This window comes from Orbicella faveolata, unplaced genomic scaffold, assembly GCF_042242905.1.
Source record: "Orbicella faveolata isolate gen_17 unplaced genomic scaffold, um_ofav_v1 contig_14, whole genome shotgun sequence".
NCBI lineage: Eukaryota > Metazoa > Cnidaria > Anthozoa > Scleractinia > Merulinidae > Orbicella > Orbicella faveolata.
This window is the reverse complement of record NW_028301541.1, coordinates 10,957,196-10,984,689: the sequence shown is the minus strand read 5'-3', so window position 1 is coordinate 10,984,689 and position 27,494 is coordinate 10,957,196. Positions and strand designations below refer to the sequence as shown.

General features: G+C 38.8%; 2 protein-coding genes and 1 pseudogene across 2 annotated transcripts; 1 reads left to right on the top strand and 2 right to left on the bottom strand.

Annotated features, from left to right (window-relative positions):
• Positions 1-2,090: 2,090 nt before the first annotated feature.
• Positions 2,091-3,720, bottom strand: LOC149113958 (uncharacterized; annotated as a pseudogene).
• Positions 3,721-12,761: 9,041 nt separating this feature from the next.
• LOC149113957 (uncharacterized) lies at positions 12,762-15,531 on the top strand. The gene is made up of 2 exons (XM_089286596.1): positions 12,762-14,001; positions 15,445-15,531. The coding sequence occupies exon 1, from the start codon at positions 12,801-12,803 to the stop codon at positions 13,875-13,877; it is 1,077 nt and encodes a 358-aa protein (XP_089142722.1). The 5' UTR covers positions 12,762-12,800; the 3' UTR covers positions 13,878-14,001; positions 15,445-15,531.
• A 2,437-nt stretch (positions 15,532-17,968) lies between these two features.
• Positions 17,969-26,254, bottom strand: LOC149113956 (uncharacterized). The gene is made up of 2 exons (XM_089286595.1): positions 25,794-26,254; positions 17,969-23,219 (listed from the first exon to the last, which is right to left on the bottom strand). Exons 1-2 carry the CDS (start codon positions 26,139-26,141, stop codon positions 22,395-22,397), a joined length of 1,173 nt encoding a protein of 390 aa, XP_089142721.1. The 5' UTR covers positions 26,142-26,254; the 3' UTR covers positions 17,969-22,394.
• Positions 26,255-27,494: the final 1,240 nt, after the last annotated feature.

Genomic DNA, 27,494 nt, shown 5'->3' with positions numbered 1-27,494 from the left:
AGTATCTGAGTTACTCACTCTTTGCGACGATTTTTTACGAAAGGTTTGTAGACGGCACGGAAGCCGATTCAAACAAACAAACCCATTTGAAAGCCAATTTACCACAGGAAAAAATAAACATGTTATTTGCCTAAAAATTGAGTAAATGTAGTCAGGAGATGACATAGTTAATACAAAAAGTGCCGTTTAATTTGCCTCTAGATGTAATATTAATTATTTGCCTGCTTATAATAAAAATAGGGTCTGTCCGTATAGTGAAAAGCTGTGATTTCGGACTTGAAAATACTGCCGGCAGGATTTTCAAGACCTCGGTCACAGTTTTTGACTATGCGGACCTCCCAGGCACTGTAATAATTCGTTAATCATATTTAAGGTACACTTTATATTTCTCTACCAGATTTGACTGCGTTCCGACCTACAAGTTGACACCTCGGTATAAAACAGTAATTTGTTTCATAGAAGGAAAACAAATGCCCGCCCAGTTTTCTCACAAAGAGATACATTCTAGTTTATCGATCTGTTAGAAATTAAAAATCGCTGTTTATCATTCTGTGGCCCGAATTAGACAGATTTGGCGCTCAAGTTTGCGTGAAAAGCTAAAGCCCGGGTTGTTCGAAAGGTGGATAGCGTTATCCACCTTTCGAACAACTAGGGCTAGGGCTATACTAGTATTTTGTCCAAAAAGTTTCGTCCCGGTTACCTGAGCTGGAGTGTTCAGATGGGAAAATTTTCATCCCGGTTACCGAGATCTCGGTCGCAAAAACCGAGACCTCGGTAATCGGAGCAGCTCGGCTTCTCATTTGAACACATCGACATTTTTACGAAGGAAAGAGTGGCGAGGCGAGATCTCGGAAACCGAGCCAGCCCGGTTGACCGGGCTCATATGAATAGACCAATTTCGATATATTAAAATTCAGCTTAACACAATAGACCTCAGCATGAGGCTCTCGGGAATAATCCCCACAAACTCTGTAGTTATTCCCCAGAGCCTCGAACTGGGATCTATTGTTTTAGGCTGAATTTTAATATATCGAAATTGGTCTATTAAGAGGTCCTAAGTTTGGTGCCAATCATCCAGCTTTATACATAATGACTTTATTGAATGAAAATATCCTGTCTATTGTTCGTTTGCACAATATACCTAATATTGTGTATTTTTCTAAACACTTCGGATCTTTCTGACTATTCTCCGCAATTGTGTAATCGTGACTTCCGTGACACATGATAAATTTATGCCTGCAAATGATTGGCTTGTGAAAAACCCAGTGAACACTCACGTACCATTTGTGCTACTGATATTATTGCACGCTCCCATGCAAATTTCTTGTCAAATGTTTCCTCGTTTCTTCTGAAACGAGCTGGTTTCAACTTTTGTCCGAGCTTGCCGTACCAAGAACACAGTAAACATGGATTCAAGCAGATACAAAAAGCATCTCAGTTGGCGGCAGTCGGCAAACCTGTGGAAAGTGCAAAAACCTACTCTAGAAAGGAAAGGTAAAAGCTAAAGCCGTTTCCCCGCCTTGCCGACTGCGTGGTCAATGAAGCGCTTGTCTATGGTCTTTATTCGTCTACATGCACACCTCTAAAATGTTTTAATAGTATAATATTCTTAGATGGTGAAGTAACATGTTTTCTAGCTCTCGGTGAAGCTCTTGTCATGCTCGAAAAGTTTATATCACAAATACGAGTGATACATATGATACTGAGAATTTTAAGTTTGGCTTGAACCTGCCCATTTTGAACTGCGCCAAAGCTCTTGTCCTTTGTTATAATGTCGGGCAAGATTTCCGTATAACCCCTACATTTATTATGCATACAGTTCTTTGTTTAACTAAACAATAGAGTAAACAATAGTGCTCCTTTGAGACTTATTTGATTTGAATAACTCTAAATTTTACCATTTTTTTTCTAAGTGTCGCATATCTAAAATACGCAAAAATGGAACGATTTCTTTGAGACCTAAAACTTGAGAATAATTTTACGGACATCAGATGCGAAATATCATGATTTGGGCCGCATTTACCGTATTTTTAAACTGAACGCAGGCTTAAAACTGCTTAAAATAAAAGCGATTTAGACCTCTTCGCTAGTTTAAAAAAGCTTAAAAATACTGCTTTAGGCCTAAGCAAAACCGGCTGCTTGCGGTTAGCGATAATCTGTTGAGCGGGTTAGCCACTATTATACTAATTTTGTAAATGTAAACAAAGTGAAATAAAAATTATAGCTTACCTGTCGCGTCTCTCGGCGTTTTTTTCCCCTTGATTTCCTTCCTCAAGTTCAGACCCATGCGATGAAGCTGTGTATTTTGTTTCTTTCCTCCATGAAGTGACGATCAGATCACGAACAGTGCATACAGTGTTACAAGGAACAATTTACGCATCTTTGCGCACTTCATACAAGTCGGCGATATGCTTGATAATGTTTCCAAAAGGATCATCTCCATAGTGCTTACGCCATATTCATTCCTGTAGGTAGCTTTCAAAGAGATCTTTGGATGTTCCTGTACGAGGCATACTTCGTTTGACTCCCCACCATGTATTTTCAATGCGCTGGGTGTGCGCACCTGTGTCTGGGTCTACGAAGTTTAGGCTGTGGTTAACTGTGAGATGACTATAGCCCTCGTCTTTTAGGCAATCGTAAACTTTCCACATGTCGCTCATCACGCGTGTCCCCGGCAATATGTGGGCGCGTATGATGGGTAAGAGTGTGTCTTTATCCCTTTGCGCTACCGGAACAAGAAAGCAGGCCTTGGTCTCGCGGCAAATGCCGCCAAAGACCGTCCCACTGTCCTTCGATGTAGCGACCGCGGTTGTACTTCGTTTTGCCAAACCTGGACTCGTCAATCTCCACAGTCTTACCTGGTCCGCCTATTTGCCCCGCATGATGATTCATGATTCTGTCGGCACAAACCTCTCGGCAATAGTTATACCAATCTATCACCGTTTCTGTTGACGTGGTTTCGTCATCTAGTGAGGTCTCGTGCACTGCTTGAGTAATAGTAAATTTGTGCGCCCAAGCGTACGTTAGGGCTAATACTTTTTCAATGGACAGCCTGCTTCCAGAAAACCATGAGTTCTGGCGCATTGATGCCATGCCATTGCATTTTCTTCTCGAACACCGCCATTCGAACCCATCTCGCGATGAAGCTCGTCGTGTCCACGTCAATGTATTGCTACAATTTTCCCGTGGACACATAACTGACGACGCGAGCAGGTTGTGTTCCTTGCACCACTGTATGCACTGATCGTGATCCGCCAAAATTTTGCACAATTTAAAAAAGTTTAGAGAAGACATTCTTATAAAAACGGTGAACTGTAAATGACAAGAGAGTAGAGGCAACAGGGAGAAAGAAATAAATCATCCCCTTTATGTTCACCAGGGAGCTAGTGATAAAAACATGCGATGCGTGTTTTCGTGCAGCGTGAAACATGCTTTAAACAGAGGAATAATTCAATTGTAATGTAAATTTTTGGCAATGTGAACGAGTGAAGTAAAATAAAAATGATTTTTCGAGTGCAAATTCTCAACTGAACCTCGTAGTGTAGTGGTGTGGAAGAGAGACTGGTAAGCGAGAGGTATGCGAAAGGTAAGTGGTTCGAGACCTGCAGGGGTACAAGGTAAATAAAGGAAAAAAAATGTGCAAGGAGCCTGGAGAATATGGAGAAGAAGAAGAGAGAAGAATGGAGCTAGGGGAAGAAGAGAATCAGCGAAAAGACAGCACGCAAAAGCGCGCAATGAAATCCTCTTTTATTCATACAGTAAGTAGTAATTATCAATGTATATATTCAATACCCTCGGGAATTCCTATTGTCTTCAAAAACAATAGAGCGCATTCATAATTAATAATTCTGCATGCATAATAAATGTATGGGGTTATACGGAAATCTTTCCTAATGTCGTTTATGGAGATTAAGCTTCTTATAAATTTCTTTTGCTTAAAATTTTAATTTCGATGTAATTTTATTTCGTAGCTCTGAAAATATAAGTCCGGACCCTCAGTCAGAATTTCAGTCGTTGAGTCGCGTCAAAAACGCGGCAAATTTGAATTTTGCGCCAGCAAAACACGGTTGTTGAATACAGCGGTCTGTGTAAAGCTACACTCGAGTCATTCCCAAAGCTCGCTGAGCATTTTCCTCGAATTCATTCCTTGTTTGCAAGCGAGCGTGGTCATGAAGATCTTTAGCCGTTCAAATCTTGTTACTACACTCTACTTCGTGGTTCTTCGTAGCTTACCTTGCAAGGTGAGTGAACAGTTTTTCGGCACAACTTCACGTGAAGCACTTTTTGACTTGAATTGAAGCTGATAAATTATTTAAGCTTACGCCCGTGTTGGAGTTCTGTGGCGTTTCGTTGATATAACGTAACAGGTTTTTTGCCTTGTAAATTGTGGCTTCCTAGCCAGCATTAATTTATTTCTTCGGCATTTTAACCAGAATTCAACTTGTATGTTCGGCGTCTTGTGGCTGATGGTTTTTGCATCATTAATAATTTGCGCTAAGCTTATCAGGATCGTGTTCTGTTTATTTTGGTTATTAAGGGCCAGGTCGCACTAGAGCTAATTCAAATTAGCTTATTTTCAAATTTTGGCAAGGCAAAATTGGCAAAAATTTCGCAAGTTCCAAATTTTGGCAGTGGTTGCATCAGACCAATATGTTTGAAGCAAAACGTTTAATACTGATTGAAATATACGCTACAAGATCGGTGATGGACAAAAGAAAACACAGAAAATAGAAATGAAAACTATTTTTTACGAGAAAATGAAGACTTAACTTGAAATTGACAATAATCGACAAGAAGGAACCTTAGAAGATTACATTGAAACATCTTCTAATGTTGCAGTACAACTGCAAATAACTTTTCAGGGATAGTCTACTACGTAGGCTCGATTGCCAGCCGCTGTTCAGGAAAGGAGCCCATGCTCCTCCCCCAAACTCATGGCTGGACTCGTGGACTTCACATTGTTTATTTCAACCAATAAGAAATCTGCCTGCCTGAATCAAGCAGGCTGCATAAATTAGCTTTCTCGCAGTAGCAAAGAACTTGTGTGATATGAAGTGCGATCGCATTTAATAGTGGGACATTTAAACAAGTACCATCAACTAATGAAATCTTGCCTGATCTAAACCACAGTGGCATATACAACACGCAAAATAGTCAACAGCCTTATGCATTAGAATCTATTTTTGAATCATGTGGTGCCAGAATGTCAGATAACGAACAAAGTCGACGAAGAGAGGGACAAACGCAAACATCGATCTCAAGAAACAAAACACTCAGTCAAATTGATGTGTATGGCAGTCTTCTTGAAGGGAAGTGACACCAGTCTCTGGCGAAGCCAGACAAAATTAAATTTTTAAATGAGCCGAAGCAAACCGAACTAGCAAAACATAAACATGGTGTCAACACTATACACACCATGCATACAACATATGTTTGACCTTTGACATGACAGTTGCTGCACCATAGTCAAACAGCTCTGCTCTACTTTTTTTAAAAAAAAAACTCTTCTTTTTATGTCTAATGGAAGACAATTTTATACAAGTTACTCTCCTTTATCAGTGATCGATGCCTGTGATGTTTCCCAAATTATTTCAACATTGCCAAACTCCAGACACATTTCTCGCATTCCTCCACTTGGAATGTGGATCAGTGACTTTAAGAATGGCAGTTAAACCTACAAGTTCTATTAAGCCTCCTTTCTCTTTGGAGGGAGATATTTAGTAACACCCTCTTCCTGTCTACTAACACCCCTCCCCACCTCCCGCCTCGCCCAATTATTACAAAACTGTACTTACAGATGTGATCTTATCGTTTACTCCAAAGACATTCCATCTGCGACGTGTTTCAGTGTTTTCACACGGCGTCACGACAGCTAACTTGGACTGGGTCACGTCGAAGAAAACTGACCAATGGCGATCACTTTTGTGAACATTTGTGATAAGTTTTAATAAACAGTTTGTTCGTCACTGAAGGCTGGTGTGTTTGATTCCTTGTGAAACCCCGAAGGTGATCATTTTCCATTTGATGAGGACTTCTCGCTGAATGGTAAAGGAAGAGGACGAGTACGAGGAGACTCGCGCGAGGCGTCATTTCTCCTCGCGAGTATTTCCCGGCAGAGTCACCTAAGCGCGCGCCCTTGATATAATTATGCTATACTTCTGAGATAATAATAATAAATAAAATAATGATAACGGTTTACTAGCAAATCCAAAAACAAGTTGGCTCTTCTATGCTAATATAGAAGGCTAACAGCTGGAAATACAACTTGCTCTAGAAAAAAAAAATCAGAAATAAAAAGTGGCAGACTGTGTAGCACTCGTGTTAACGCGTTGTATTTTTGAGGTGTTCGTTTCTGAGGTATGTAGCACCTTGCACCTTTTAGACTTTCGCACTCAACTCATAAGCGTGTCCACTGAATAAGTGCTGTAAATGACATCAGAAATGCCGTCGAATAAGCTGCAGTCCTGAAGAGCAATATGGCATTTATTGGCCAAACTTGTGCTCTAATGGATGCGCTTATTCCAGGAGGCGTCGTACTGAGATCAACTTTCTAAATAGAGTTTTGGATGTTCCTATTGTTTTTGGATAACAATAGGAATACTTTTTCATTCCTAAGAGAGTCTTAATTGTTCTGCCCTCGAATAGGCGCCCTATGTTAACGGCAAAGAGAATTATCAGTGCTGCAGCGCTTTCATGGCTTTAGCCAGCGCTAAACCGTCTGAAAAGTATGACTGTTTTAACACCACGCACATTTTTGTCAGTTCTTTCCCATCTTATCGCGACGCCTTTAAGCGCCTCTGTGATTAGACTGGCAGAACGAGAATAAAAGTGCCCAGAGATTTCCAGCTTTAACAAAACAAATATTTCCACGTAGTTGATAAATTTATGCAATAGATGACACACAGAATGACTGATTGGTTCATTATGTCCTAATATACAGCTTGATTTACTCTAGCTGTCAAGTACACTACAGTACTTTATAATGAGGGTTTAATTGTTGTCTTGAAAACTTTACTTGGAATTTTGTCACTTTCTAAACATGGAGACTTGCGTTTATTTCCGGCAAAAGCCTTTTATTGCACCCTGAACTTAGCTTTGAAAAAAAAACACTAACAGCTGTTTCAATACTGCAAATACTCCACACACAACCCGCAACCCCGCTCCCCTTCCATCCCACCTAGAGCGAGGCTTATTTGTTTCAACCAGGGTTAAGCCAGGTCGAAAGTGATGCCTTAGCACACCATCAAGGGGCGCTTATTCTATTTAGAGAAAAACACTTGCAGCCTACCGCTTTATCACTACTGTATGTTTGATCAGTAAACTTGTGAATATATATCTGCCTGGAATACACCACCAGTGGCGTGTGATGTACGGTTTTCATTGGAGTCGAAATTAATATATCATCTACTTCAATACAAATAATCTTTACGGCTACATTTATGCCATGTCTCAGCCATTGCTCACGATAGTTTGCTTGGCCATCGGAGGATGGGTTTGAATAATTAGATATTTCAAATGTACCTGAAGACAGAGAGAATGGCTAAAGATGACATGCTATCGCCTTACCGTTATCAGTTGAAGGAAGACATGGGTTTGAAAGAACCTTCCATTGCAAAATTGCTGCCTCAATTACATGACAAGAATACACAATACAAGAATTCGAAATTATACCTGGATCTTGATATGAAAGCGACGATGGATCACCGCATCACAATGCAGTCTTCGGCAAACCAATTGTATATTTACGCAACAGTCAATGAACTTAATTATGACAACAGAGAAAGATTACATATGCTCACAAGGGCGCCTTTGTTCGATCATTGTAGAATTTTCACAATTGAAATTGCGGCTGTCAATTTAAAGATAACCCTTTATTTGAATTGCCCGATTATGGCTCCTGAATTGACCCATTTTCGCAGGGTTTGCAATCTTGGAACTCTCCAAAGTACTGATGATGTCTGATTTCTACTACAACAACGTCAAGGCAAAGAATAGATCTCTTGCAAAACCGTTCAGTGATACCGACTCGCTGTGTTTAGAGGTAAAGACTGAAGACATCTACGTGGACAACGCAAGCGAGGCACATTTGTTTGATTTCTCCTAATACCCCCAGAGACCACTTCCTCTACAAACTGAATACAAGAAATCATCTCGGTGGAAGTTTAAAGATGAGACACGTGGAATACCCAGTAAAGAATTTGTCGGCATGTAACCCAAGATGTCCTTGATATATTTTGGGCAATGGCTGCACTCGCCGGCTTATGGACATAACCCATTAAGAGACTATAATTTAGATCAACATGACCAGGAACCACTGATTGAATTGTAAGTGGATTTGTAAATAAGTTTATTTTAAGTGAATGCCCCAAAAGTTGAGACATCTTCCTTTGATTACTTTCTCGCGATTAATCCGTTACATCGCAACTGTTGATCACGTGTTTCAGTTCTCGTTACTCATCTCCAGACAGTGGAACAGATTAAATGTGGATCGCTCTTGGTGCCTCATCTAATTACAAACACAAGCAATTTAGCAGTATTAAGAACAGAGTAAATAAAACAATGGAAAAGAAATACATTGTCTGAACTATTTTGCGTTCCTCGTGTACAGCAAATTACAATGTACAAACTAATCACACTTCTCCAGCCGTGAGTACAAACCGCATTCAAATTGGATAGTTTCATGTCTTGATCTAAATTCGAAAATAAACACTCACGTGCAGGCTACGCAAAATTGAAACTCGCCGCTCCTCGCAACGCGCGACACGTAGTACGCAACACGAGCGCGACGTGTCAAAATTTAAGTTTCTTTTTCTCTTTTTTAACTTTTGAAAATTTTTGTCAATTTTTTTACTTGGCCTTTAAAACTTAAACTCAAACTTTTTCTCTCAAAGAGATTTTTAAAGATTTGAGATTATCAAGGTATCTCTTAGGAAGAGTCGTTGACCCTTTTTTCATCTGACTAATTTTATACTCCAAATTCTGTTCGGTACATAATTGCTCCAATACTGGATCTGAAAATATATATAATTTTGCAAGAATTGTTGATTTCTTTGGAAAACAAGAATATTTCGCTTTCTCAACCATGTGCCGTTAGTTTGCATCTTTAATCGTGAAAATCAGGCACTATATGTGCTACAATAGTACATTAAGTACAGTATTAAGTTCATTCAGACCTTTTTTTTTTAGCCTAGTTAAGGTTACTCATTTTCAGGTCAGTGGCTTAAGGTCATTCCCCCCAAAAAGATTCATGCAAATTTTGCCTGTTGGCTGCTTACAACAAGAGAACTTAAATTTTGAAATAAAAAAAGGGGGATCCCGGTATTCGTTTAGCAACAGGAAGAACTTCAATAAACCCCATAATTCCTCATTAAATTATCCTCTTTTAGAATTGTTTATATTTGAGCCACTCACTTTACTCTTTGTGAGAGCAGAAAAATAGGGAGAAAGTTAAGCGAGAAATACAACAATGGATGTATTGCATCAATGTCAAGGAGCAATTTGATGTACGTTTCATGATAAAGACACCCATATTTTGTCGACAGGGATTCAATATCTTCCATGCACACAGTGTTATTGAGGGCACATATCTTTTACGAGTGCTAGCTATGAAACTGAAGAATGATCATCGCAGTAAATTTCCCAATTTAAGCAACTAGAAAGAAGAAGCCTAAAAAAAAAAAAAAAATTAAGGGCTTGAACGGGATTCGAGTCCGTGACCTCCGCGATACCGGTGCGATGCTCTACCAACTGAGCTATGAAGCCACACAGTTGCTTAAATTGGGAAATCAGTTTACTGGGATGATCATTCTTCACTTTCATCTACAACCGCAGTTCATATATGAATTATTTCATTTATACTTCACATCAGTGCTAGCTATACTCTCATTTTCAGTGATAATTTGTCAATCTGCAATAGAAAGTGGTCTATATTCACTGTATAGAAAGAAGGTGATCGCTGCATTCAAACTAAATAAAGAAATCGTTAGGTCCCGATACTCGTTTCCGATAAAAAACCAAGATTTGTCTGTCGCAAGCCAAGCCGATTAGAAAAAACCACCATTTTCTATATGTTGTGTATATGCACGCGCTCGCGAGCGCGCGCTAATGACGCGAAAATCGCGTGCAATAGCAAAGCTCAATTCAATTCTGAGGAATAACCTTAAGCCAGTTACAACTTTTTCATCGGGTATATATGTAAGTTAGTAACCAAGAAAGTCAGATAGCTCGTGACCATGGGGAAGCTCTCGGAGCAACATCTCATAAAATACATCGAGATTTACTCGTGATCTGTTAATTGATTTTCACCTTTAAATCGCCCTGTTTAAATCACGAGTTTTAATGAAAATAACTGCTTTTCACAGTTTATAACTGGTTCCGTTTAATTGAATATCACATTCCGAGTAAAATAAAAATCGAGTTCATTAGGACAAACATTGCGCTAGGAATGTCTACGATCTCTGCAAGATTCTGGCATTCTCGTCCAGACCTTCTAAAGAATGTATTTTGGTAAGATTGCGAAATTTCCTTCGAGACAGGTGCTTCATGCCAGTAAGGGTTAAGCCGTAATCAATTTTATATCGGATGCAAACCGGTCGAAAACTCAACACAGATGATCAGTTAAGATGTTAATCGTTCTTTTAAGTACCGGTCCGGGTGCCTAGCCATAGCAATTAAGTGATCTTATTTCTTGTGTAAGTCGTAAAGAAAACTAAAACAATTCAGTTCTGTTATTTATTATCATGTTTTATTCCATTTAAGCTAAAGTTTTTAAAAGTCTGTCATCACCATTAACTTTATCGTTACTATCTTCTATCGTTCACTGAGATTGTGCCCGTGATAGTAATCTTTAAACCTTTACTTCAGTTGAACAAAATTTCGAAAACTCAACAGTGGAATAATACAATAATTTAGAAAAAACATATGCTCAATGTCGAAAAACTCCATATTCAAATGCAGCTAGTCAAATAAAGGAAATCAATAAACACAAGCGGCAACTCCATTTGGAAATTTTTTATTAGATTTCTTAGCGTATTTTGGTGAGATTGGCAGGGTATCTTTCGCCGGAGCGATGGCAAGATCGTGCTAACAACAAAGCCAAGCGCACTAGTTATAAAAGTTTCTTCGGAATAACAAGTTGAAAGCGACGAAATGAAATCATTTTTATTAATCAACACAAATTGATCGTTAACATTTATTATAACGGAGTAAAATGTAAAACAATATCCAATCAATATAACAGACCGAACTTGAGGTAATGCTTTCCAGTCAATGAGTGCATAGCATGGTATGCAGAAGATAAGGGATAATAATTTAGCTCAACACTTGAACTGATTTCAGAGTCTCGGCCACAGTAATGTTAAAAGTAAAGAATCTGATGCTTTTAGCTCATAACCACGGTAAGACCAATTCACAAAAAAAAGGATTGATAAGAATAGCTTGCATTTACTATTCACTCAATGTTACAATTAAAGATATATTTTTGAAAATAGTCAGCTGTTGAAATTTACAATTATTTCAGAAGCGGGCGTTTGATATCCAACTCATATCCAACTAGCGCGAGTGGAATAGTTGTTTTTATATTAAAAGCGCCCACAGAAAACAAAAAAACTAAAGTGAAATACAAATAAAAACGCCCCCAAAAATTACGAGTACGGTTACTGTACTTGCATTGTATAATGACTCATATACCATGATGGTTAAGCCAGTGAAAACCCTTGAATTTCCTTATCCAACGAACCAGTTTTTAATAATAATGGTTATACCTGATATTCCTCTTTAAATTGAGAGTAGAAAATTACCGGCTTGCTCCTGTTCTGAACAGTAATAGCGACAACACTGGCCGTAAAAGATCACAATTATACCCATATTAACACAGAAGACATGACAGCTTTCCTTTGTTTTTTTTTTTGTGAATGGGGAGGTAGCTATAGTGGGTTGTTGGAGAAGGCAATCCTTAGTTCATAACAACAAACCAACTGCTCGTGCCCGCTGTTTAGCCTCGGCACAACTGTTTTGCGCAAATACCGGGAAATAGTTTGTACCGACATCGGTTGCATTACTAAGGTTTATTACCGTGTACGTAAATAAGGGTCAAAAGCAATAAAGCATTTAAACAGCATTATGTATATTAGAAGCTATCAGAAATGTTACATCGCACTTAACTGCTTGGAGTACGACCTAAAAAAACTGAAGTGAAGCTTTGTTTTGTCTTTTTTATAGTTAGCTATAACCATGATTGTATTTTTGGTTTGTAAGTAACCCGGTTCAGCCAGAATTACACGGCATATTACATGCAAATAGATCTGGGTTTTTGACCAAGCGTCAGGTAAATAAAACTACATATTAGCAGGAAAGGATCGAGATCTTTTCACGATATTGACCAGGGTCGTTTTTTGCATGTTTATAGAGCAAGACGCCGTGCTCTGTATTATTTTTTGAGTGAGTTCGAAAGTTGACAGAAATCAATGCTGTTTGTTTTAACCTTAAGGTAATAATAAGTTTTAACTTAATTTCGTTTCAATGCTGTGTCAACATTCTCATCAAAATGGACAATTTTCCTCTTCATGAATAATTCCGTGATATTCTGTGATGAATCTTAAAAACAGCTGTGGTTGTGTTACAATTGACCCATAAAAAATATTCTTTACGACTAAAATCCGCTGAAGATAATTTTCGGAACCAATGAGAAAGAATGACGAAGTTTCTCTATTCAATAGGTCTACTGTATATTTTGACAATTAAAGACGAAAATTTCACTTTACACTCCAAACGTGTCAAGACGTAGCTAGTTCAAAGGCAGAATGAGGAATGATTCTTTGCCTTCACCATCCACGAATGAAGAATGTCCTTACATGAATGGCTTTGTTTGGAGACTGGAATACTTGACCGATGTCACGTATCCAAATCTTATTGCTGTGACTGTGATCAATTTATTGGCAGTCTTTCCGACTATTCTGTTAAACGCGCTGGTTATCGTAGCCGTCGTAACAAGGCACCGACTGCGATCAAAGTCAAACCTGCTTGTGGCGGGGCTAGCGGGGACAGACTTACTGATTGGGCTGGTTGTTCAAGACATAGGAATCGCGGTAGCACTGACGCGTATCTTTAGCGACGGACCATTCTGTAGCTTGGAAAAGGCTAGCGCTGTCGCACTGATAGGAAGATTCTTTCTTTCTTTGGGCAACTTTGTGTTGATAAGCATTGATCGCTTTATTTCTATCAAACATCCCTTGAGGTACACGACCATTGTCACCAAACAGCGGATTAAAACTGGTCTTCTTTTGGTCTGGGCCATTGGACTCTTTGTAACTATTCATGAACTTACACTGGCTGTTATTGACAATGGAACAGATCTTTACTTTCTCTACATGGAGGTGAACTATGTCATACTGTCAGTGCTCGCCTTGGTTGCCATTGTTGTTATCAGCTACACCTATTGCTATATTTTCTCAGAATCGCGACGTCAGAAAAAACGACTGCAAACCGAACAGCTGCCCGAAGAAGAAGCTAAAAGACTGAAGAAAGAAAGCAAAGCGGCCAACACTTTAACACTTATTCTGGTTACATTAGTAATAACTTATACTCCCTCTGTAGTTCTTATTTTAGTTACATATTATTCGAAAGACATTTTAGGGCCGCATATGTTAAGCGTTATCTGGAATTGGGTGGTGACATTTAGTCTTCTAGGATCTCTTTGCAACCCTATCATTTTCTTTTGGCGTGTAAAGAAGTTGCGCCGAGTTCTTCTTGAGATTTTACATTATAGACAGCCCGAAAACAGCCCACCACCAATAGAGATGTCCCCGGCCAAAGCTCGAACCCGGACCGCTCGATCCGGAGTCGAGCGCAATAACCAAGAGGTCACCGTGCCTCCTTAACAGAACGGAAATCCTGGTATCGTAATATGAATGAAGGGTAAGAGAGCTAATCGCACCCCACCCACCCTACGTAACCATATTGAAGTTGATAAAGGTAAAATAACCACCCTAGCGTGTTTTTAAGGTTACAGTATACCTTCAGATCGGCAATTTTCTTCAAATTTGGATTTTTGGTTCAAACTAATGGTCGAAGAGTAATCTCTAATTTCTGAAAACAAAATTGAAAAAAACCTTATATTGGCGGAGAAATGGATGTTTTACGTTATGGCCGGAAGTAGAAGTTCCCTCTTGATTGACAGCCCTATAACGTGTATGCAATCAACCGAGACTACTTTCAAGGGAATGTTACCGATATGGATACCACGAATTGGCTGGCTACTCAGTTAATCAGCACTGTTAATCCAAGCATTTTTCGTATTACATGTAATTCTATTAAGTTATAAGTAAACATGGACCACGGAAAACTCCGTTTACCAGTTCGAAAGAGCGAAGAATGAGTAAAAATACATGTACATCAATGAGTGAAGAAGCGAAAGTTGGCCTCGCGGATGAAGCTACGGACGTATCAAGCGGGCAAAAAGATCGAGTTAAGAGAAGAGAAAGGTTGTGTAAAATTTGGGAACTCAACAGAGATAACAGCGATGCTTACAGTGACTCTTTTGTTGAGTTCGATACCGATGAATCGTCCAACTCATTGAGATCCATTGTAACATTATCCATGCACATTTGCTCTGCCGCGCTTTCTTTTGTTTGTTCTCGTCGCCCAGCTACTCTAGCGTTCGTATCCTTTTTCGTCTTCCCCATTTTGCCAAACCAGCTTCAAGAAAAACCCAACTGCAGAAAAATTATTTCTCCGCCTTGAGCGCATTGCGAAACGCAAGGTTTTTTTGCAGATTCACGCGTAAATTTCACCGCGAGTTAATGGTAGTAAATTTTTCAAGCGCTGATTGGCTCAGTGATCTGAGAACCCAGTTGAAGGCGTTTGTGGGCGGAGTTTGTTTGCGAAGCAAGATATTTTTCTTAGCGCTGTTTTCTCGGATAAGTTTTTTCGCTTGAAGCAGACACTTTAAAGAGTTACAACTCAAACGGAATTTGTTTGTTTGCCCTCAAATTTGGACAGTAGCTAGATTAACATATAAAAAACAAAAACGTGTCTGCGAATTGCTTATTTCGAAATATTTTTTCTCCAAGAGCGATTTTTTTATGATCACTTCACATTTTTTTAATCCTATTTCGAAAATGTTCTGTAACTTTTTACTACAATTGAATATGGAAAAACGCAGACACGCTTTTTTAGCGCTTTTTGTCCTGAAACCGAGGAAAAAAATAAATTGGCGAAAAACAAAATTCGCTTTGACTTGTAGCTTCCAAGAGGTGATTAGGACGCTTGCATTTAGTGACCGTGAAAAAATTGGCAATTCATTTTATTTCAAAATTTTTGGTATGGTTTGATAGCCAGCTCTATAAGCTTTAATTTGATATAGGGGCTTAGGTATCTACAGCTTAAACCGGACGCGCCACATCGCTTGGACGCGAGACACCCCTGAAGGTATACGGTAACCTTAAGCAAATGTTTCGAGTGTTAGCCCTCCATTCGTCAGTTCAAATAGGAGGATCGTAATGTACTGCACTGCACTACACTGCACTTACATACATACATTTACATAAATACAAACATTTTATTTTGTTTTCAAATTAAAATTACAAATTGCACTGACTTTGTGAAGTATTTTATTATGGGAGATTTTATGTGTGTTTATGTAGTGGAGTATGGAGTTACGCTATTGGGGAGAAATGAAAGGAAAATACATGAATTAATTGGCTAAATAGAAAACTTTAATTGGTCTAATAGGGAACTAAGGTATGGAGTTGAGAGATGAATTTCTGTTCCTGATAATTTTTTACGTCTTTCAGTTAAAAATTTACGTTTTTAGAATAAGCCGGTCTTTCTTTTGCAAGTGTAGAAAGATTTTTCTCGAACGATAACATGTGAGGGTTTTTTTTAGCGAAAGAAGACTTGAAACTCTCTCGGATACTGCAGTGTACAATAAGAACACTGAGGAAAGCTTGAATAAGTATGCAATACCAATGCAAACTGAGTTCTAACTGATAAATCAGTTTCCAGCGAGAAGTACTGTTAAACTTGTAAATATTGTATACTTGAAACAATTCTAACCGTACTTACCAGCAACTGCTAATGATGAAGACAGGATTTTAATGTAAATTTTAGTGTCAGAAACAACATGCACAGTATCTTTGTCGTTGTTACATTTCTGCAGAAATTATATGCAGAACACCTTGCTTTTTTCAGTATTTTGAAATATTAAAGCTTAAAGTCTTAATGAGCATTAATCATCTGAGCCAAATTAACATAAGGAAAGACAAGATTATAATCAGCATATCTGAATTTTTGTTGAACACTACGCATGCCTAAGTAAGTTTAGTTTTTACCAGTAAGCTTCGCAGTTAGTTTTGTAAATATTGCCACTGAAAACACTGATCTGTTACTGAACTTTGCCGGAGGTAAATAAAAGAGTAAATTACAGTCGGTTGTTTTAAGGCAAACACCTTTCTCAAAAGAATTTTTTCATGAACACAAACAATTAGATAGGTATTATATCCATGTTTACAGTTTCCCCGCTCGAGAATTTCCTTCCTTACGCGAATTATCTCAAATTTCCATACCGTCCGCTTTGGCAGCCATTTTGTTCACAACGGTCGGGCAAATGTGGCCCCTTAAGCCCAAGACTCTGATCAGCGGAATTTTTCCACCAAAAAGAGGTCACGACCCCTCGTCGGCCGAACGACCGACTGACTGATCGACTGACCGACTGAGTTACTTCTTTCCCAACTGCTATAACTCCATCTAGCTAAGGTATCACTCGCTAAAATTGAGCTCTTTCTTATTTCCTTGAGCATACTTATTTTCGTAGAAGAAGAGACTTTCTTAACAATTTAACTATAAAACATTGCGACAATATGGAATACCTTAAGCCATTTTGATGACGTTTCGACGTTCGCTTAACGTCATTATCAAGTCAACTGAGTGAATAAAATGGGTACAAATTTAAATATACAATACGAATTCCTAAAAGACACGAATGCAAGAAAACAAGCTAATAAGACTAATAAAAGATGGGAAAGTAACTCATTTGCATGCAGGGGGCCAGAAACAAAATCATTAACGCTTGTTTTCAGTTCTTAGATGGGATATTTAACTCCGCTCAGAAATATACATGGAGACCAAAGGGGGTTAAACTGCGATAGCCTACCATCCTTCAGTTGTAACAGCTCTCATAGCTGCCTCACACTTGAGAACCGAGATAAGGTATACATTGACGCGAGCAGTCTTGGGCGCTGTTATTGATTCCTAGCAACCAGATCGATCGTTCGCCTCTCGACGAGTTATTCGCGGATCCTTACAGATTCCTGCATTTCCTTCATCATTTTCGAACCCCCCATGACGTGCTATCACAGCGCTTCAAAACTAAGCTATTTAACTCACCAAACTATTCTCGCCTCGCCTGTAAAGTGATATCAGCAAAACGTAACGTTATTATATTTGTAACTTGATAGTGATGTCTGGATGACATCGAAACGTCGTCGTTAGCGTTGATATTCATTGTGAAATTTACGCCTAAGAAAGCTATAAATCCAAATACTAATCAGACAAGTAATTGTCGTATTAAAATTCCATTAGCGAGCAAACTTAACTTAGGCGCTTTTTGGGCACAAACTTTCCATAAAAATGATTTAATTATTTCAAAAAGCGGTCAATTTTCTTTGCCACTCAATTTCATGTGATTCACTTTCCACATAGCTACTTCCCTGTCTTTTGACCGACAGGTTCTGATTAGTGTAGTTTTCAGGCAAACGCGAGATTGAACTGAGCGTTATGGATCAAATACTTTGACAATAACAAAACGTACCACATTAATAAACAAATATCTTGACTTGAGAGATATCGATAAGTCGTTAGCAAACTACGACGCCATAATTTTAGAGTTCATTGATTAACTGTAGTCGTTGTATCAAAACAAAACTGCCCAGCCAGTTGGCCATGTTGAACACAGGAAATGTCTACAGGCGGACCAGGTTGTATTGTCCTTTTATTTTGAGATAAATGAGTCAATAAATTTCACTTCAAGGTCGAAGACCAGTGTTGAAGACCAGTGTTCAGTTTAAAAGGCAATGTAAGAGTAGAAAGCAATGTAAGGCGTACCCTAGAATACAGGCCTGTCAAAAAAAGCCCAGTTTGAGCTGGCCGGGTGGTGTTATAATAAATTTTTGTTTATATTATTACAAATTAACACTACATTGCAAAATTGGTGATTGCCTAGTACAAATTAAACGAGTGAGCAAGCTACTAAACTCTGTGTTCATAAGAAAGGACAGTAGGTTTTCGTTAAAAACTCCTGAAAACGTAGTTTTCTGTTACTCTATTATGACTAATTTGTGTATTGTTACTAATTAGCGTCTAAAAATCAAAAAAAGAAAGAACTTTATCTTTGACTAAAGTGGCTAGATCGTTGCTACTAATAACCACTGAATACCGTCACGTTTACTCCTGCGATCAATTCTTTTGCATAACACTCTTCCCAAGATACGTGTAGCGGGGAAAAGCAGTTGTTTATTCATGCCTGTTCTAGTTAAATTGTTTTACCCAAAGTTAAATACAGCTGTCTTTAAATAGATCAAAATTGACTCAGGGAACATTCTAATGGCATCTGACAACGCATATAGATAAAGACTGAAAATAATTAGTTTACATGTTAGCTGGAAGTAAGATAGTAGTAATGTTTCAAAAATCGGGTTAGAGTCCCTTTAATTTTTTTTTTTTTTTTTTTTTTAATAATTTTAATTTACAAAACACAGTTCTACAATACTTACGTTACTTACAATACGGGTCACTTATGCTGGTAATACAATACTCAATACAGTTCCTTACAGAAATTACAATTACTTGCAATACGGGCTACTTACACTGCTAGTCCCTTTAATATTCTTGAAACAGCATCCGAGTTTAGGCCCCGCGGTGTTCGCATCCTAATCAATGCTAAGGCTATTCATCGTCAGCAAAGTGTTTGTCAATAATAACAAAGCGATGGCTAAACAGAAGCGTTCATTGACTTAGTCTATAATCGTTTCGAATAGTGATTTATTAGTATATTAGCGGCTTTATATAGTTTAGCCAGCCAAATACATTGTATGGTCTTTAACAACGCAGAATCAATACTAAACCTACCGCTTCCTTGACAACGGCTAGCTCCTAAAATATGAGCATTTTCGTTTACATACGTTTAAAAATGTTTACAGTACTTTTTGTATGTCTTAAATAATATAACCTACGCATGCGTTACGCAAATTTCTCTAACTAAGCGCGTACAAGGTCCGTATTACCGCCGTATAGGGAGATTTTGACGAACACCAGCGAGAAGCTATATCTTCTTTAAATACAGACAGCAGTCAGGTTAGTGAATTAAGTAACAGTTTTTTCCATCTGAGTGTTTCTTTGTTTTGCTTAATTGTCATCCCGTACCAGAACTTAAGTGTTTCGAAATGCTTCCTTAAACATTTCTCTCTCAGCTGACGCATTGGTTGTGAAATTAAGAGGCGAATAATACTTCAAAGAACAATAGTGTATTAGCTAATCAGTATCATTTTTTAAAATTCTCAAGGTAAGTAATCACCTTGTAACAAAAATACGAAAATACGAAGCATCACTTTGTGGATATTGTCCTGCTCATTTTCTCTTGTCCTGGTAGATTAACTTATTTTTACTAATTTTCGCAAGTAAAAATTTCTTGACTTTCGCGTTTTGGAAAAAAATTCCGAAAATTAATACTTGCGAAAAGAAGAGCGCGCGAAAATTAAACACGCGAAATTAATTCTAGCGTGGATAATAGAAGAGACCCAGTCTCTTCTATTATGCGTGATTCTAGATTATGAAAGGACACTATTCAGCGTATTGATTTTAAGAGTTCTCAGGCACGGACTCGGTGGTTATTGCTCAAATTTTGTCTTTATACAATCTTAATGGTCTTGTTTTCAACTCGATTCGCACTCTTCCTCCGATTCACTGTTGTCGTCAGGAAACAGGAAACACATTACATCTACAAAACCAAGGTTAACAAAGACATCAGTGATTATCTTTTTTTCATCTAGGGCCTGCCTGAGATCTAGTTCTCTTTTATTTACGTCAGTCAAGCCTTCCCTTAACAAAATTCAAATACAAGTAGAGCTTGTTGAGCACGGTGCCTGAAAAAGTCGGGCTTGAGCTGCTACTCCAGAATCAAACTAGTTCGTGGCATCATTGCTAGCTTTCCAGTACTTCTCCGACAAGTCGTTTAGTACCCAATTAATGCTCCTGGGCTGAAAAAGTGTGAAATATCTTGTTCCCCATTGCATGGGGAGTTCTGTACTAATTAATAGCAGGCCCAGCCTGACGGAAACAGATAACGTAGGGGAGATCACGAGTGATCAGTTTATTTAGAACTGTATAAGATAGAAGTACAGTTGGCTACGCTACTCAAAATCTATTCTGTAATAGATAGTGAGTAGCGTAGTAGTGTGTCCTTGTTAGCAAAATGACGGCCGCTTCTTCACGTTTTCGAAGTGTCTGTGAAGAGGATTTAGATAAAGTTTTGAACGACTAGTAGAATTATACCAAAACAATTAGATTATTCGCCCTCGATTTCTATGCGTGATAGTTGACGTCAGCTATCACGCGATAGAAATTTCCGTCGAGCTCATAATCTAATCATAATCGACGGCGGCGGTGGTGGCGTTGACGGCGGAGTCGCTCAAGATGGCGGTCATACTCCAGCTCATAGGTTGACAGAGACATGCAGCCTTGATTTATAGCGTACTTCTTGTAATATATCAAACACCGTGAGAGTGACGGTGTTTCATCGGGATGTCCAAACACCGAGAAGAAAGTTGAAAATACGACGCGCAGAGGAGTATTTTTGACGAAATTCGAGGTGTTTAGATAGTCGATGAAACACTGTCTCGAGCGTTTGATATATCTTCTCGATCGAAACATAAACTACCGAGTAAACGGAGAAGAAAAATCGACAAAATCTATGCTAATTTTCTTTGCTTTAACTTGATGAATTGAGAATGATAATTGGACTTCCATGTTATGGTCAATTGACACCTGTCAAACAAAGTACCCGCTTACCAGTATCACGTGTCCATATCGCGAGCTCAAGTTTAGAGCTTATCGAGATCGAGTTTTTCCAAGTTCATCGCTGACCAAGTGCTAGTTTTTGGCTTGATGACGGGCTCGTGTCAGGTTAAATTGCTATAATCTGGGCGGGGTTGTGCGGAAGCTAGTTAACGCTATCCCGAGATTAAGAGTTAACCGAAGCATAAATTTTTCTTGAATAAAAATGTTTTTTACTGCTTTCGTGTTGTGTAGTTTGAGATTATTCAAAACAACGAGAGTAATATAAGAGTTATATTAAAACCTTAGACAAATATCAGAATATTTTGGCCGGACCTGTTGTAGTTGTTATTTCCGTTTTTTCTCATAACAAGTCAAACTATGTTCAAGTCGCCATTCAGTTTTTGGATGACCATTAGTTTGGGAGGGTTACTACGTTCAAAAATTTACTGTAAATATGGCGGCACGACCGAAAATTCGAACTTTCTTTTATTACGTCAAAAATGCCCTTTTAATGAGCTATTTTCAGAAATTAAGCTTTAAAGGTTCAAGCGAATTCACATTTTGGTGAAATCTAAGAATGTTCGAAGCACCACTCGATGGAATTTATGCAAAACTGAGCATTTTGCTTTGATCATTTATCGGCGTAATAACTTAAATATACCTTAGAATAAGCCTTGGTTATAGATGACAAAGCTCTAGAAATCGGACCGAGCAGAAAATTTCGGCAAAATGTCGGCCTTCAAGGTAAAACGATCGGTCCTTTATTCAAATTTTAGCAACCTTGGTGAATAAATGAAGAAAAAGCATCGTTTCTTCTTCGTTGGTTATCTCTTGATATTAGTTCTCTAATTTTTTTCTTTAAAAAAAGAGGGAACAATCCCGAGTGAACAGATAAATTGTACGTGTACCCGGAACGACGCCCGGAGACGCAAGTGTCACGCCATGCAATTTTCGCTCGGCCGTCTAAAAGTAGCGGAATTGGTCAAAATGCCCTTCCTAGTTTTTCTTCCAGCGCGCTTAATTTTCACAGGCCAACCAAACCATTTTAGATATCCTATAACGGTATCATAGGTCTTATTTGGCGAGATATTCGTATACTAAAAGAGTTATGGCCCTCTCAAATAAGTAGAAATTTGGTTTCTAAATTGAGTTTTCTTATTTGTACTTTTCAAACCGTGCGCGGCAAACGTTTTTACTTCAAGTTGATGATGATGATCAAAGTGTAAATTACTGTGTATGTAATGTTTGGTAAAACAGTTCACAAAAAGAGTCTTTTTGACGCATAAAAGAAATTCTGTCGTCAAGTTCTTCAAAGTTACAGAGAGTTGCTCTTAGGAATGTAAACTTTACTCTAATTGCTCTCCGAACCACCACTGCGTCGTAGAATCACGACTTGATGAGCACCTATGTACAGGGTTCACTGTTGCGTAATAACCGAAATTATCTTCCCCTGCTGGTTCTTTCACAGCTCCTGTTAGGGGACTTTTCAGCTGACATCCTTTAGACGATCCATAATATGAATCAACATGTGCGTGCCAATAATCTTGTTGAACAAAGTGGGCGGTACAATTTTTGCAACCATAGCCGCGGATGTTGATGTATTCGTATTTCTTACATCTGTCGAATTTTAACTGCATCACATCGATTTCAGTAAATTTTGCTCTTAAATAATCGATGTAAATGAGACCATCGGTATTAAAATTGCATGTGGCTCGAAAGTGAGTGGAGTGATTGGCAATCATGTCCATCCGGGATAGCGTTAAACGGAACTTATTCCAACTGAAGGCTTTTTTCTTGTCGGGGTTGTCCAAATAAAATGGTGAATTGGCAAACTCGTGGTTATTAGCCATGCTGAATGACTCGACAAGAGTCCAAACAGAGTTATTTTCAGATTTAAAATCACAGAAGGTTTTGTAGATAGAGATGTTCGTCGGATCAAATAAAGCATACACTCCAGACGAGGCTGCCGTGTCCATTTCAAGTTGCTCCTTGCAGGATCGTGCTTTCCGCTTCTGACAAAATCTACCAAAGTATTCCCCTATGCAGATGCATCTAAACTTGTGTTTGGGATGCTCGCACAACTCCGTACAGGATCCTCCATGAAGACACGGATTCTGGCTGCAACATTGGTTGGTACAAGGTTTTTCTGGGCATGCACTTCCCACAGAAATCTGAAAAGGGCAATTTAGTCCTGGTTTATTTTTTACATATTCCCCAGTTTTAGCCGGGGAATATTGGGTCACGTGACGCGTCTAGACCAATCGCGCGCGAGCGAAAATATTTGATGGATTTTGAGGCGACTCATGCCGTGCCATAGAAAATACAGCCAATAAGAATACTGGAAAGCCGTTGTATATTCGACGGTATTACACCCAACCTTCCCATCGCGCGCCACGCGTATCTCGCATTCAGTATTTTCCATGGTATGGTATAAAATAGTTATACAACACTCTCTTTCGTTATATACCATGGAACATCCCATTAGTCACTTGTATTTTCTTGGTATGCATACCGGCGTCTAACCCTTGATACAGTGACTGAACTGTCCTATACCGAAACGAGACAGTAATAGTCTTTTTGTTCGCAGCTAACAAAGATAAAGACCATGCTGAAGTTGCTTTGACCTCTTTTAATACTTAACTCCAAAATTCTAGGTTTAATCTGACAAGGAACAACACATTCTATTCAAATTAACACAGCTATTTTCTACCTGACGACACTCGACGAACTACGAGTGAGTTGCCGGATGCGGGTGACACATTTTTAGTGCCAAACAAAAAGCTTGGACTCACAAAATGTTCCGTGGTTTTTGGAATTATAAATCCAAACGGTCGTAAAAACAGCAGAGTAACAGCAATTTTCAAATGAAAAATGTTGGTTCCTGTTTGAAAATTTTAAATCTCTTTTCATTTATATTTAGTGCCTTCTCTATTAAGAAAGGTTGTCCGACTGCATGCGATGCCTTTCCTGTTAACCTTACATTGACGTCCGGACAGAACAGTTTTCCTGCCCTCTGAATTGGCCAATTCAACTGTTCCAGGCGCGCCAACCGTATGAAAGGACAGGCTCGTGTTTATACTAAGAAAATGAGTGACTCGTGGGATATTTCATGGAATACCACTCGAAAGCATTGCATAACTAGTGTTACCTATTAATGTTCACTATTATTTTGTTTTTAGACATTCTTTTAAAACTTTCTCGGCTACTTCCCTGGATCAATTGTTTTTCCCGAGTTAACATTGGTTAACATTATTTGCATTCTTCGTACTCCGCGATCAGAACGGACAAAGCTTTGAATCACAAGGTCCTGAATAACAAGGTGTCAAATAACAAGGTGTCCGAAAGCACGGTCTCCGATAACAAGGTTTCCAATAGCAAGGTGTGCAATAACAAGAAATCCCAAAAAGCTCTATAACAAGGTATGTAATAACAAGGCCTTGAGTAACAAAATTCGCGTGGCCAGCTGCGCGGTTTATCTGGTTCCTCCTCGTGAATGAATACTCTTCTATATTCCCAAAACCTCTTACAAATTGTTTTTTCCCGGTAAATTTTGTCATCAAGATGACAAATCCGCTTCGTTTTGTAATCGAGTTACGTTGGTTGTCCAATTTTAAGTGTTTTTCAGCGTCAATTTTCACTCGTATGATTACAGACCGAATTGGAGTCCACCCAATTTTATTACTTTTGCTATAAGAATTAAGGTCTTGGCAGCTGAAGCTGAAGGCTGAGGTTGATAACACTTGCCATTGTTTTTTCCCGGTAAATTTTGTCATCAAGATGACAAATCGGCTTCGTTTTGTAATCGAGTCGCGTTGGTTGTCCAATTTTAAGTGTTTTTCAGCGTCAATTTTCACTCGTATGATTACAGACCGAATTGGAGTCCACCCAATTTTATTACTTTTGCTATGAGAATTAAGGTCTTGGCAGCTGAAGCTGAAGGCTGAGGTTGATAACACTTGCTAACACTTAAATTATTCTAGATATCACGAAAAACCGAATTCAATTATTGTTTTATTATACATTGTCAGTGAAAAGAACATAAAATATAAATTACAGAAGTCGCGAGAAAAACCAACTTATCATATAGTCCGAAAACTAAATTAAGATTTTCATCATTGCCAAAAAAATTGTCTTTCCCCAATTTTTTTCTGATTATTTGCGGATATTTTTCCGAATATTGACTGCTTCTTTAGATTTTTAATTTACTTCTGTCGAAAAGGAAAAACAACCTTTGTCGCTCTGCGAACGTTCCCGACAGGTGGCTAAATAGCAGAGTTATCTGCAGCTAACAAAACAACGATCGAGGCATTGACACATTATAACTAAAGATATCAATTCGTAGTACATTAATGGGTTCGAATTTATTTCATCGGGTGGTCCACTCCTCTTGGGAGGACTAAAACTGACAAGCGAATTTTACATAATCTACCACTGCTAAAGAATTCCAAATTTTACCAGTGAGGGCCAAAAAAAAATTGACCAAGTCAGGTTACACTAGGCTGTGTGGGAGAGTAGTGTTTAAAAAACTCGATTGCATTTGCCCTAGATGATTTACTTTCTGTCCCGTCGTACCCTTGAGTAGGTTTTTGCAACGGCGACGTATGTTGCTAAGGAACTCCATCTCCTTTCTTTCTTTTATTTCTTTCGGATCTTCTTGTTCAAATTAGTTTTCCATGATCAGTTTCTCATCGTCAATAAGTCGGGAAGGGAAGAATAAAAAAACGAAAATTCTGAAAATATCATACCTGGTCAACATACTCTCTACTCATGTCAAAATAGGCGTATCCATCTTTTCTAACAAAGTCATCTGGAGCCGACATTCTGTCTTCGCCCAACAACTCGCAGCGCTGCCCCGATATCTGGAATGCTTGACATCTGCATTTTTCATCGAAGCACTTTACATGGCAATCGTAAGTTTTCGGTAGTGTAAAGTTTCTAAAACTGTGACCCACCATGGCGCGATTTTTAATTCCTTTTTCATGGTGGCTTAGTTTGCTCAACTCGCATCTTCCATTGCATTCCGTGGCTGCTAACTCCAAATTGTTTTTGGCAACGAATATTGATACGAAGAGAAAGATCTTTGTCGCTCCCATGTTTCTACTATTTCTCAGGAGAACGTGAGTAAAGACCCTCTTCTAGGACAGAATCTGCATTTTCATCAATGGTACCACGCATTTAATGTAGCATGATTAATATATGTTGGCTCAAGTCCGATAAATGGCTGTTGAACAGTTTTCACCTGCCATTAAACAAATTCTGCGGTTTGACAACGTCAATCACATAAGAAATGCTGAATTATCTTTTACTTTATTACACACTAATATTGGCAATTATTTTGGTGTCGATAAAGAGCTAGATGCTGTTTCCTAGAGATTAGATTCCTGAAGGTTACCGTAGACCCCCAAGAGACGATTTTATCCCAAAGAACAATTCTAACGTCAAATCATGCATGCGTGATCAGTGATAACTATTTCATCTGCAATTTCTATGCAAATAAATATTTTCAAAAGCTTGAAATCCACGCGATTTATTCACAAAAACGTATTCTTCGTCTTAGTGTTCCTTTTTAAACACAGCATATTCTAAGTGACTTAAAGGCAATTTAGAATGAGTCACTGCAAATGGCTCTGACAACTTTAAAGTCTATTTCAAAATTTTTTGACTCAAAGTCCTGTTCCGATTAGGGGAGAACGTGTCCCGTGTATACCATGGATCAGGACTTCCCTGAGGAAACAACAACTTCAACTTTCGACTCACACGTGATCTGGACGTGCACTTTAATTAAGACCATGAAAAATTTGTGTGCCAGACGGCGTCAAGCAAATATATTTTTACGCAGTTTGTTCTATTTTTAGAGTTCGGAGGTGTAACACAACACTTTTAAATGACTATCACCACGAGAAACAGTGAAGTCTCGAGGAAAACACTCACTTTTTCCATTGGAGCCAGTCACTTAGCATTTATTTTCCTATTGCTTTTAGCCACATGATCGTACCATTACGCGGCAGCTCGCCAGCCAGTACGCGCTCCCACTCTCCGCCCTCTCCCACCCATGTCTTTTGACGCGACAAATTTTTGCAAAGCCCTCCTCCAGTTCTCAGTTGTTATGGTGGCGCGGTGTCCCCATGGTTAGTGCGCTCATACAATACGGATCGAGCGGTCCGGGTTCGAGCCCTGGCCGGGGAAATTGTGTTGTGTTCTTGGGCAAGACAGTTTACTCTGACAGTGCCTCTTTCCTCCCAGGTGTATAAATGGGTACTGACCTATTTAATGCTGCGGGTAACCCTGCGATAGACTAGCATCCCATCCAGGGGGGAGTAGAAATACTCCTAGTCGCTTCATGCTACAGAAACCGGGATAAGCTCTGGCTTGATTGACCACTTGGCTCGTATGCAGACTTTACTTAGTTATACAAGTGAATATATGAAAGACCATATATTTGAACT

Excerpts from the sequence above, each read along its gene's own strand:
- LOC149113957 (XM_089286596.1), top strand. The coding sequence starts at position 12,801 with ATGAGGAATGATTCTTTGCCTTCACCATCCACGAATGAAGAATGTCCT.
- LOC149113956 (XM_089286595.1), bottom strand. The coding sequence starts at position 26,141 with ATGGGAGCGACAAAGATCTTTCTCTTCGTATCAATATTCGTTGCCAAA. Across the intron at positions 23,220-25,793 it reads GTAGAGAGTATGTTGACCAG|ATTTCTGTGGGAAGTGCATG; the intron begins GTATGATATTTT and ends TGCCCTTTTCAG.